General features: G+C 42.2%; 1 protein-coding gene across 12 annotated transcripts in view; it reads right to left on the bottom strand.

Moving 5' to 3' along the window:
• MBTD1 (mbt domain containing 1) overlaps window positions 1-13,660 on the bottom strand; it is a 94,034-nt gene that overhangs the window by 59,188 nt on the left and 21,186 nt on the right. For 11 of the 12 annotated variants that reach the window (XM_077327992.1, XM_077327990.1, XM_077327989.1 and 8 more), the window contains 2 exons: window positions 8,506-8,620; window positions 7,752-7,837 (listed from right to left, as the gene is read on the bottom strand). In XM_077327992.1, the coding sequence (XP_077184107.1) occupies window positions 7,752-7,837; window positions 8,506-8,620 (201 nt within the window). Of the gene's footprint in view, window positions 1-1,913; window positions 2,042-7,751; window positions 7,838-8,505; window positions 8,621-13,660 lie in introns of those variants that run through there. The other variant, XM_077328001.1, reaches the window with a different exon arrangement.

Raw genomic sequence — 13,660 nt, forward strand, 5'->3', positions numbered from 1 at the left:
TATGGAATAAAAGTCTTTATAGCATCGGACTGTCTTTTCGCTACCAGTTCCCTCCACAACTGAGCGTCCTTTTGGCTTTGGCCCAGTCGCTTCATTCATTCTGGTGCTACTCATACTAGCCGTCTGCTCATCCCCAGTAGCATATTGGACACCTTCCGACCTGAGGGGCTCATCATGTCATTTTGCCTTTTGAACCTGTCCATAGAGTTTTCATGGCAAAGATACTGGAGTGATTTGCCATTTCCTTCTCCAGTGGATCACCTTTTGTCAGAGCTCTCAGCTATGACCTGTCCATCTTGGGTGGCCCTGCACGGCATAGCTCATAGCTTCACTGAGCCACGCAAGCCCCTTCGCCACGACAAGCCAGCGATTCTTGAAGGGGAGCTCTACATTAGCTGACAATTATTTCCAGGATAAGTTGAAAGTGCTGATTTTAACCTGTAAATGTGTTTTCATGATAATTTGTACTGCTTACTTCTATATCAGCCCTTTCAGTATGTAATCCAACTAATAGAAACACAGTGGGCAGATACAGAAGACAAATCCTTCTCAACAGTAATACCAAGACTGTGGAACTTCTTCCTCCAGGGAAGGTAAGTTTCTTCTTGGCACTTAGGTGCCAGGAAAAGGTGGTACTTTTTAGGCTTTTACCCTTTCTTGCGGCTCATACTTTTATATGTTATAGATTGTTTTATGTTTGTAGCTTTAAATGACTGTGTTATCTTGGTTTTCTGTTTTATGAAAACCAAAAACTATGACTTACTTGTCCAATTGCTTTCAGTGGGATTTAGTAAGAAATCATTTCAGCTAGACTGCAGCCAAAAAGTTTTTTTTAAAGACCATCTAATATTAAGGACTAACCAAAGAGTCATCATAGCTTATGCCATGTTATAAAACACTTTCCATCAGATTAGCAATTCTTTGTGGGACAGGGGAAGGTTATCTGCTTGTGAGAAGAATGCTTCCTATACTCCTGGTTTATTGTTTTAATGTCAAATCTATGGTAGGAAAGACTACTATTCAAAATGAAAATGTTCTCTACACAGACAAAAATGTTTCTTGCATCCAGTTTTCCCTGTAGTTCCACATAATCAATACCCTGCAGCTACCTAGGATACATTACTTACTTAGAATAGAAAAAACCCTTAAGACTAATTATGTTTTAGAAAAATATCTTTTTTATATTTAGCAAAAAATATCTAGACAATACACTACATAGTTAAGCACTATTTCTGCATTTCAAATCCTGAGATCTAAATGACTTTAGTTTATAACAATCTTATTTTATTAGATCCATATTTTTCACTGAGTGTATTTTATGCATTTGAAATATTAAAGTTCATGACAATGTACAGTCCCTTCTAAACACCAGACCCAGATCAGTATCTCCATTGTAACGCACTTTACTGTGAAACAGTTATGGAGCTGGATGCTTGTGGGTTTGATAGGGCCACCAAATGTCTCCCATTGAACTAGCTCACAGACTAATGAATTGTCATTTCCCCCCTGTTCAATTGATAGCAATGCTTGATACAACAGATTTCAAGGATGTGGATTGGTATAGGGGTATAGCAGAAATTTAAACTTGTCCTTGTCTGTGAAGATAGTGGTTCTGCTAGCTCCTCCTACACCAATCCATAAGGCTCTTGTGGCCTTTAACAGTATAGTCAATATACTGCCTTCTCTTGCTTCTATGTTTAGTCCTGGAAGAGTAGACAATCTATGGCTATAATAGCCCATCTTCCTTCTTACCACCCAACTTAGCCTGCTCAGAATTACTTAAAACAAAGGGGAGGGAAAATAGCACTAAGTAAGTGCCAATCCTTATCCAAAAATGTATTGATAACTGTCCTGGATTGGCATCATATATATGAACTAGCAGAACCATAGCATACAGATAAGAACAAGTTTACCTTTCAGACTCACGCCGAAGACATCCAATTCTGGCTCCTTCCCAATAAAAGGAAGGTCTGCCTGGCCACCACCACTTTGATCCAGCGCACACTCTGGAGGAATTATCTGTGAGGGACAGCCGCCTTCCCTGCAAGGTAAGTTGCAATCAGGAAGGTCTTGTGGGTGAGGTCCAAATTTTAAGTACGTAGGCTTCCCAACCCAAATAAGGCTGACCCTACAATTACTGCCTAGGCCAGTAAGTATGTAGTCCTGGATCTCCTGGTGTGTTTGTATACATATATATTATTTTCTTTTTAAAAGCACTGGCAAAATTTGTGAAGGCTCTAGGGTTTCCACAGTTCCCTAGGAATAGAACTTGTGTGTAGTTTTGTTTCAGAGGGCAAACAAGGCGCAACTAATGCCCCTTATGATAAGGTTTGGTTATCTTTTGCATGTGTAGGAACTATGGTAAAGAATACCTCCTTATAGCACATTTTTAACCTTTCCTTTTCCTACAATCAATCCTACTCCCAGGTGCCTTACATGAGTTGCTTTTTTATGCATGGGAGTTTTAAGAGCTGCTTGTTTTGAAGTACAGCAGGAGCTACCTTTTGGAATCAAGCAAGGAAAAGACTGCTGAGCATGTGGAGCTATCTACACCATTCCTTTGTACTGAAGGTGATGTTGGTAAACTCAGTAACATCTAGCGCCAAAGGCATGTCGCTCACTCAATGACAGGCAACTTATGAATAAGCTGAAAATGAAAGTCAGCTTAGAGTAGCAACACATGATAAACACAGTTACAATTGTCAACTGTCAGATTTCTTTTAAATGTGTATTTTGGTTCTGGAGAGACATGTTAATTCTCAAACAGAGACTGCATTTTTTTTCTGAGAAGGTTTAGGTGTCACTTGAAACCAGCTTCACAGAACCTAACACATCCTGTGTAAGATACAGATGAAAGGCCTTAACATCAGGGCTAGGAACATCTCCCACACCCCTCACAGGGTGTCTGTTGTGGGGAGAGGAAAGGGAAGGCGACTGTAAGAGAAAGGTGCCATAAGAACCAACTCTTCTTCTTTTAAAGATCTAGTCTGATAAAGATTGGACATTGTGAAACTGATTAATTCTAATTTTAAAAAGCATTACATTACTTTTATTTTCAGATGCACACTGTGATCCAGAGACTAGCACTCTCAGTCCACTATCAGATCACTAGTGGTCTTACCAATAAACATTCTTGTGCATATCGTCAAGTCTACACTGTAAGTTGTTGCTGCTGTCTTCTACTTAGCAGATAATGTCCTATCCATACAACACTCTACTCTTTGAAATATTTAGCGAGAAAGCGTGTCTTAAGTAAATTGCCAAAGAATATTCACGTCTGTCAAAGAAGAAACAATGGGATGAAATATTTGGAATGAAAAGCTTTTAAGAGGACTACTGATGGCCCTGTTTTTTATTTTTTAACAGAAGACACACCGTCCTACAATGAAGCTATTTCTGGAGAAAGCACCACCCTTGAAAGACTTTGTTCACTTCTATTTAGCAAGCTGAAGTTTTGTATGAATTAGTGTTATTGAAGCAAACACAACACCTGAAACTACAGGAAGCATGTCAATGTACCACATGTTCCTTACCAACCAGTGCCAATCTCCTATTCTCAAAACCCACTGCACAGGTCAGGAAGGGAAAAGTTATGGAAGGCATCTTCGTCCTTGACATCAAATCAAATATGACATAAGCAGCTAGTGACATAAACCTATCAATATTTAAGACGGCAAGATCAGATGACATTGGACATACAACTAAAAGCATGACAAAATTTAACCCATCAAATTCAGGCTTAAAACATGAAGTGTAAATCAGAAACATGGTGTACAAAGGTTCATCACTGCCTATACAATTTCCACTGATGGAAATTGTCTTCATTTACTGAATGCCTTAAAATTGTATTACAGGCATGCCCATGGTATTACAGATATACAACAAGATGGAAATAGTCAATGAACGCCAGGAAGTCTTATCAATCCATTTGTGACCTGGTGTCATGAATCCAGATCCCTAACTCATGTTTTACCTTGGAATCCCGGGAGTCTCCCGGCCTGTGGCCATAAAACTCCTCCGGCACATCTCCCCCCTTCTCTGCATACCAAAGCGTCTGGGTGTTATCTCTGCTTGCTTTCATCCAGCCTCGAATGGCCTTGTAGTGTCTGCAATGTATCAACACTTCTATCCTCTCTACTTCAAAGCAGGGTTCCGCTGGGAACCAAGGGTTCGTTCCGCTTTCGCATGTCTAGGTGCCCCTCATCCCCTTCCCCTATTTGGACAAATGTATAAAGAACCTTTCAAACCATTGTTCTGTGTCTCTGCCAAGACATTTGCTTCAATGAACTCTGCCTGTTGTGCCTTTGCAGCAGAACTCTGAATAAAGCTTCCTTTTAGATTTCACCGGCCGGTGATCTTGAGGTTTGGCTTGACAAGTATCGTGCAGGGTGTTTTCTGCCTAGTTCCTGACACCTGGACAGTTCACTAACTTAACCAGGCTTTTACTTCAAAACATTAAATTTAGACTTTGCCACTTGTTTTGTTGTTGTTGTTAGGTGCGAAGTCGTGTCCGACCCATCCTTCCTGTCTCCCACAGTACACAAACTGTAAAATTTAATAAGACAGTGGCAACTGCCAAAAAGATGTTTCTCTAGGAGACACTAGACTCCATGTTGTGAGTGAGAAAGATGAATGACCAAATGGAGTTGTCTGTAGCTACTTGAACTTGATCTGGAATATAACCAGTAGCCAGTGCAGCTGCCTCAGAATGTGGGCCCTCCAAGATGTTCCCATGAGAACCCCTAGCGGCTGCGTTCTGTATCAGCTGAAGTTTCCAGGTCAAGCTCAAGGGCAGGCCAGCGAACAGCAAGTTACAGAAGTCCAGCCTTGAAGTGACCATTGCATGAATAGTGTAGCCAGATGTTCCAGGGTTAGGTACGTTGCTAGTAGCCTCATTTGGCACAGATCAAAAAATGCCAGTTGGGCTACTCTAGTGATCTGCGCCTCCATAGATAAGGAGGCATCAATCAGCCCCAAATTCTTGGTCAAGGGTGAGATCTCTAATTGCCCCCCATCCAGGCAGGGGAGATGCGCTGCCTGATCTGATCCTTCCTGACACAGCCACAGGACTCCTTCTTGGAAGAGTTAAGTTTCAGCCAACCCATCTCTGCTTCCAAACATCCAGCAAATGTTTCCGGGGAGGGGTCAGGGGAGAACTAGGTGTCACCTGAATATTAATGACAAACCAGCCCATAACCCCTGATCAGCTGGTCCAGATGGTGCATAAAGATGTTAAACAATGTGGGGGAGAGATTCACACTCTGTGGTACTCCACACAGGAGTTGATAAGGGCGTGACATATCCTCCCCCACTGCAACCCCCTGTGTCTGGTTCTGGAGAAAAGAGATCATCCATTTGAGGACAGTCCTACAAGTCCCAGATCCAGCAAGGTGGTGGGCTAACAACTTATGGTCAGCCACATCAAACATGGCTGACAAGTCTAACATAATGAAAAGTGTCAACACGCCTCTGTCCAGCTGACGCCAGAGATCTTCCGCCAGGGTGACCAGTGCGGTTTCCACCACATGGCCGGGACAGAAGCCAGACTGGAAAGGGTCAAGCGCCAAAGTTTCCTTCAAGAACGCCAGTTGATCTGTGGCAGCCCTTTCAATCACCTTGCTCAGAAACGCAAGATATAACACTGGATGGTAACTGGCTGGGTCCTGTGGATCAAGCAATGGTTTCTTGAGTAAGGGATGAACCACTGCCTCCTTCAACACCTCAGGGAACTCTCCAGAGATGTCAGGGAGAAATTCAGAATTCTCCTTGAGAGGCCCACCAATCTGCTGGGCACCAGATTTAAGCAACCAAGATAGACAGTAGTCTGGGGGCAAGTGGTCACACTTACTGAGCCCAGCAACTTGTCCACTTAGCTGCCTGAAGCCATCAAAGACCCCTTACTGAGGCATCCAAGAGGCCTCCAGTTCACACTCTGTATCAATCGTGGCTGGAAAGTCATAGTGGAGCATCAAGAATTTATCATACTTTCCAAAACAGATTTTAAACCTGCAAGATTTTCTCTAAAGCATTTTGGGAATTCTGCTGGGAGACAAACTAGATGAAAACTAAACAATTAAAAAAATATGTTGCACACATGGGCTGGGATCCTGTGCATCATGAGTGAAGCTGCACTGCATAAAGAGGGAATTCTGCCTTCTGATGCAGCCTTTTATACCTCAAAATTCTGTTCCTGTAGCTCAGCAGATTCTCAGACTTATCGTGGAGGAATAAGTGAAAATTGCCCTCCTTTTCTGTAAGCAGAGGCATCTATCACATGCAGAAAAGACACTTAGAACCCAAGGCTTGGCTGCCACATGCTTTCTTCTTTGAATAGCAGTCTGTCATATACTGTATAGCTACAGAACCTCCCTTGACACACACTAACACCTGCAATGATATATCCAAACAAAATGATAATTCCTCCCTAATAACTTCGAAAAAAATCACAACCCTGAACTGTATATCCCAATTCTAAAATGAAATATCTTCCCTCACCTAATAGTTAAGTTCTTAATGTCTTTTTTGTGCCTTATATCAACTGGCATTAATTTTTGTCTTAGACTCCCAAAACCATACAAACAAGCTTAAATAAAGTATAAATTACATTAGCTAAACATTTTAGAGGCACAGTTGGGTCAAAAAATGCCAGTGGGGGGACAAGACAGGGACGGAAAGCACATTTAAAACTAAATATAAACAGAATAAAATAATGGAAACCTTCTGTTACTATAATAAGTAGAGGGAAAGTATGTCTGTTGTAAATATCTGCTGTACTTCTGTCATGTCTAGTTTTCTCCTTATAAATGGATTCAGCATATATAATTCTGAGTCAACCAGGACATAGGCTTTGAAGTTACTACACAGGTCCCTCTGGTTACAGGGATCCTGTTAACGCAGTCCTTTGCTGCAGCCACACCTACCCTACTTGGCCGGTTCTCTTTTAATATGCCTAAACTCACATTGACAACGGGCAATGTGAAAATGAAGAAGAGAGGAAGAAAATGTGAACAGGTGGCAGCAACAAATTATAAGAGGCTAGAAAGATTCAAAATTTGCCGTGTCTTGGTAATACTGCCCTGGTAATTGTGACTAGATTAGTTCTTCTGCCTGTTATTTCACTCAAGCTTCCCTTTAACACACTATTACCATGATTGCTACTGCTACAAGGATATCCAGATCCAGTAGAGTACAATTAAAACTGTACAAACTAATATAATAAACTGAGCAAAAGGGACATTCCACACTCTGGTAGTAGCACAGAAGAAAACCAAAATGATTTTATTCTTGATCTCTTTTAGTTATCTACCTAAACTTTATAATGTAGCTTAATACATGTAATACATAATGCAGCTTATTAATGACAAAGTAGCTTATTGCAACATGCTTGGTCTTGCAAAATCAACCAGAAAAACATGCTTGTGTTTAACTCCACCTTTTGCGGAGGAGTACTCCGTTGGCTTACACAAGATGTTTGGAGGCAATTTAGAGTACAAGCAAGAAAGATACTTACTTAGAACTCTCCACTCTAGCCTGACATGGCAAACTGGCTATTTATCAAGTCATACTTGCTTAAGATAACAATTTTATGGAAACTGGAAGAAGCTTTATAGATACAGACAAAGGCTACTTCCAAGTTTTTGTTACTAAAGTTCTAACAACCTCTTCCTTAAATTAAAAGCAGTTAGCTTCTTCAGGGTGGAAATATTTATATACTTTTAAAAACTACTTTCAGTAAAATAAAACATACTTACATGTTTAAAACAGTTAACAGGAGCGGCTGAGAAACTATTGCTATTGATGTAGTTGCCCCAGTTGAACCCTTCCACTGGAACAGATGCTAGAATGACAGTCATTTTATTTACAAGGTATAAAAATAAGTTCATATTTACAACATATCCAATATTGCAATGTATACCCCTATGTTTTATGTAAACTGCCCTGTGCCTTATGAGAGGACAGTATAGAAATATAAATAATAAAATTGGTTTCTAGTCTATTTTTCATGGAAAAGTTGGGTCATAAGAAACTTTCAAAGGATCTATGAGGTAGCCTACTCAGAGGCATAACCCACCATCTTAAAAAATAGTCCAGATTTTCACCAATACTAACTACTGGAAAATAGGAGCAAAGAGTAGGACACACAGTACAGATGACATCGCAGACCCTTGGAAACCATAAAGTACAGTTACAGACATAAAATTACTTTTCCAATATTCAAATATAACTAAAAAGATGGAAGCAAGGACCAATCAGCTTAGCCTCTCAATAGGTTTCCTTTAGTATCTTTTATCATTAGATCATCCCAATGTCCCATGCAGCTGGAACTGATCCTAGTATTTCAAAGACACCCACCACACCCCCTCAAAATAAAGAAATCACCCTTGTTTAGCCCATGTAACTGCTGATTATATATTTTAAAAGATCTTAAAACTCTTGAAATTGCTCTCATTCAGTTACAGATTTTACCATCATTACAGTTCCTCAGATTCTTAATGTCCATGTTACCTGTTTTAGTCTTTGACTGATTCTGTACTGTTGCTTGGTACTGAGCATATGCAGCTAATTTAGCAACTAAAGGTTGTTTCTGTAGCACTTTAGCCTTCTTAGTTGGAGGTTTTCCCTGAAACAACAAGAGCTAAATAAGGTCCTTTTCACAAATACAATGTCATTCTGCTCCAAACATCACTTTTTTTACTAACAAAATTTATCAGGAAGAAAACACTTTAAACAAGCAAGTGCAAAGGTACAAAAATACATATTTAAAAAACAGACAGGCAGAGATTTGTCCTAAATTTATGGATAAAATCTATTTGCTTCTATCAGATTATTCATAAAATATATAACAATCAGCTGTTTCAAAACTAATGAGTTTAGAGAAAACAATCAAATTATTACAATCACAAAACAGTTGTATGATGTTAATGAGACTACCACATGAGGGAAAGTATAGGATGATTTCTATTAAATTCAGTTACAAGAAACAATGTGCCAATAATATGTATCTCAAAAGGAACAGAATGATTAAAATCAAAGCCATCATGTCACAGTGTAGTCTTAGGTACAGGAATCTAGGGAGATATATCTTCAAGTCAGAATATAAAAAATAATATTTAGTTTTGTTAGGGAGTTTCCAATGAGTTAGAAAACCTTTAATACACAATCCTAATTATTCACACACTGAATTAGGATTCAAGAGAGACTAGCAAAATTAGTCATCATGATCTTTTAAACTAACAAGTACTCTCAGATGAAACTGCATTAGTATTCTGCTGTTACAGAGGGACACTAAACACTGCAGGTGCAACTAGCCCAGGGCAGCCAATTTACTTGTACATTCATTGCTCCAAGGGTAGCATAATGTACACATTCACAGTGCTGGATCCCTTGTACATAATTGCAAATAAGTAAAAAATAACTATAGGAAAATTTAGTATAAGCATTCTTAATGCCTCGTTTTGTGGCTGCTCAAGAGCACTGACATATTTGGTTGCTGAGCTTTAAAACACTCTTCACACAAACTCCATAAAGGACTGGAAGTGATGGTTGTAGCAACTGGTCTTACTTATTCAGATCTCACTTCTATATCTGGTACATTTTTCATGTAGATATTTGATATTTTTGTGGCAGAATGCTGCCTCACTTGCTATTTCAAAAGGACACAATTTTTTCCTCTGGGCTGGGGAGAAAGGGGAGGAGCTGCAACCCCCTTGCTCACCTCCCTTTCAAATGTTAATTGGCATGACCAGGAAGCAGGTAAATGGAAGAAGGGTGATTTCCTCTTCCCAGAATTCCATGAGGGGCTTCCTGTGGGAGAGGACAGAACAATATATCCTTGGCTGATCAGAGAAGGGAAAGCTTTTTCACCTGCTGACCGTCAAGGAAGGTGCCTGTTCTTGGGAAAAGACATGAGCAGCCATATTGGACATGTGAACAATGCAATGAAGCTTTGGGAACTCCTTAAGCAAAGGCGCCTACCCTGAACTTAATATCAGATAAGGTATATTTTAGCAGAGAGACGGAAGGATTGTATTTCACCCAGTTTCTTTTGCCTCTATGCTGTGCTAAAGATCTGCTTAAGAATTTTGTTCTTTTAAAAAATTGTTTATAAACTGGAAGTGGCCCATGGTTCTCTCATCCATATAGTGCTCCCTTGTCTTGGGAACACTAGCCCAGTGCAAAGGGAAGACCCAGGGTCAGGGGAGGGAGCTTGCCAAGCAGCTTCTCCTCTATAGGTGTGTACCCTTTCAGTTCCTCATCCCCACAGCACTCATGTCCTGAGGCTGTGAGAGACCACAGAGCTAAGGCCTCTCGTGTAAAGGGGGCAGCTATAAATCCTGGCTTTCCCAGCTGCGACTCTGTACTTTAGCCAGGTGATGGCAGAGAGAGCCCTTTTGCTACCCTCCTGGAGCTGGCAACCAGGCAGAAAAGGGGGTGAACGAGGCAGAACTGAGCCTGCAAGGCAAAAGCAGGTTGGTTCTGTCACTTCTATATCTGATGCCATATTTCCATGTAGACATTTGATTTTTAAAATGCAATCGATTAGCTTTAACTTCAAGAATTCTAGTTGTTATAGATGAAATCCTATGCTCCTATGAATACCTACACTAGTGAGTAATGGAACTTCTGGGGAGCGCTTATCCCAGATCAGAGAGAAACTGACCACAAGAACTTAAAATAGAAGCAGAAGCGACAGCAGCCAGCACACTCCCTTCTTCCACCTTTCACTGGAATATAAGGGTAAAGGTATCCCCTGTGCAAGCACCGAGTCATGTCTGACCCTTGGGGTGACGCCCTCTAGCGTTTTCATGGCAGACTCAATACAGGGTGGTTTGCCAGTGCCTTCCCCAGTCATTACCGTTTACCCCCCAGCAGCAAGCTGGGTACTCATTTTACCGACCTCGGAAGGATGGCAGGCTGAGTCGACCTTGAGCCGGCTGCTGGGATTGAACTCCCAACCTCATGGGCAGAGCTTTCAGACTGCATTTCTGCTGCCTTACCACTCTGCGCCACAAGAGGCTCTATTATAGAGGAATATAGAGCATGGTTATGGCAGCAGATAAGGCAGCCTAGTATTTGCTGTGCCTGCTCTATGCTTCAGGATCCATCACCTCCACCCAATCCAGGAACTCCTTCCTAACCATTCTAGCCTGTTGTGAAGAAGTATCTCTGGGAGCGATACAAATAAAACCCTAAGGGGTGTGGGGGTGGGCTCAGTCCAGGATGGGGGGGGCAATGATTGGCCTCTTGGCTCTGGACTGACAAGCAGAGGGGCCAATCGGGGGAACACGCACATGACCCGGACCCTTCCAGTCCCATCCTGCCGCCAGGCCACCATGCGCCCATGTGTCATGCCACTGCCGGCACCTGCTGCAGCACACCTCACCACCTGGACCACTGCCCAGGTTGCTGGGGGAGCCACACCTGCGTTCCAGCCCTGCCCCATGGCTTCTGCTCTCCACTCTGCCACCAGCCCACCTTTGCCAACTGCGCCAACCCATGGCCTTTGCCGGGGACCACCCCTCCCAGCCCAGTCCTAGCGCACACTGCATTACTTTGTGCATTGGCCTATATTTCTAGTTTCTGATAAAGCCTATAGAGGTGAACAGTGGTACCACTGGACATCAAATGGAGGTGAACTCTGGGTAGACACTGTAAGAGTAACAAGTGCAAGGACCTGGAAACTTAACAAGGAAAGAGTTGGATGAAAATGTTCTTCCTCCATTATTATTATTAAGTTTAATTTGTCATTCTTTAGACCAATGGTCCCCAACCTTTTTATCACCGGGGACCACTCAACGCCTTTTACTGAGGCCCGGGGGGGGGGGTAGTTTACTCCTCTACTCTCAACTACTGCCGTAACGCTCTCTGATCGCTATGGTAATGTTTAAACACCCCTTCAAAATAAGATACAGACACGCCACAACAATGAACATAAGGAACATTTTATTTTCATGGAAATGTTAACTCATGACAATGACAAATCAATGGGAACCCTCAGCTTGTTTCTCTGCAACAAGATAGTCCCATCTGGGAGTGATGGGAGACAATGACACCCAAAGTGTGTTGTAAAGGGCTGGGGGGGGGGGATGAAGTAAATGGCTGGGGGGGGGGGAGAAGGCGTCCTTCGGGGCCCACCTCCAATTAGTCGAAGGACCACATGTGGTCCGCAGCCCACAGGTTGGGGATCGCTACTTTAGACAATGTGGTCAGAGATTATAGTTTATTCCCTCACAGTAGACTGGGAGACCACCATTAAATTACATGAGATTGCTCCATTTGTTTCCGAAAATCTTACATGTTTCAGGTAATGTGCCAGACAGATCACACAAAATTTTATTTTATCTATTTGTTATTACACCCTTCCTTGTAAGTTTAAAACTAATTTCCCAGCACTGAGTCTTCTAATAAGGGAGGGAGGCAATTAATAAACTATAGTACCTGAGATATAAACTGATAAGGTAAATTTGGATGTTTTTCTAGGGCCTTTATCATAGGCCTGGCAGAACAACTGTTTTGCATGCCCTATGAAACAGGGTCTGGATCCCATTAGGCAAAGTGTTCCACTGTGCCAGCTGAGGCCAATATAATTTCTTTGGGGCTGGGGATCCTAAGCAGATTTTGCTTGCTTGATCTTCAAGTTCTTTGGGGGATATAGTGGGAGAGGCGGTCTCACAGACCCTTAAAGACTTTAAAAGTTAGAGTTAAAACTTTTAATTTGATCCAATTTTCAATCTTGAGCCAGTGCACCTGGAAGAGCACAGTTCATACATGGGATCTCTACTCGGTTCCAGTAAGCAGTCACATTGCTACATTCTAGACAAATTGAAGTTTCTGGACAAACTTCATAGGCAGCCTGAGGTAGAGTGAGTTACAAAAGTCCAGCCTGGAGGTGACCACTGCATGGATCACAGTAGCTGAGCTGGGTACCAACACATAGGGTGCTAATTGCTGTGTCCGGCAGGTGACATTGGTGACTTGAACCACCATCGATACAGAAATATCCTGGATCACACCCAGACACTTGATGGCCACCAAGGCTATTAACTGGACCTTGTCAAAGGCTGGGATTTGCACTGTCTCACCTGGGGCATGTTTACCCAGCCAGAGGAGCTCCATCATAGCTGAATTTAACTCCACTTGAACCAATCTGCTACAGCTTTCAGATACCTGGTCAAGGAATTTGGGGGTTTGGATGGCTGGCCCTTCACCAACAGATACAGCTGGATGTCATCAGCATATTGATGACATCCCTGCTAGAAACTCTGGACCAGCTGGTAGAGGGGGCACATTATTAGATAGATATTAAACAACACTGGAGAAAGAATAGTGGGACCTGACATACCAGGGGGGGTGCCATTGGGAGGTCCTCGCCCTTGATGCTACACTGCACACTACCTTGGAGGAAAGACTGCAGGCATTTGAGGGCAGCACCTTAAATCCTCATGTCAGCTAGGCAGTAGGCTAACAGCCCATGATTGACAGTGTCAAATGCTGCAGTTAGATTCAACACCAACAGCCTAGGTCCAGTAGTCTCTGGGGATTATCTGTGAGGGCAAACAGAGCCATCATCACCCCATGGCCAGGCCAGAAGCTGGACTGGAATGATCAAGAACCAATGTTTCATGCAGGAAATTCTGTAGCTGCTACACAACTGCACACT

Source organism: Paroedura picta, chromosome 3, assembly GCF_049243985.1.
Source record: "Paroedura picta isolate Pp20150507F chromosome 3, Ppicta_v3.0, whole genome shotgun sequence".
Lineage (NCBI taxonomy): Eukaryota > Metazoa > Chordata > Lepidosauria > Squamata > Gekkonidae > Paroedura > Paroedura picta.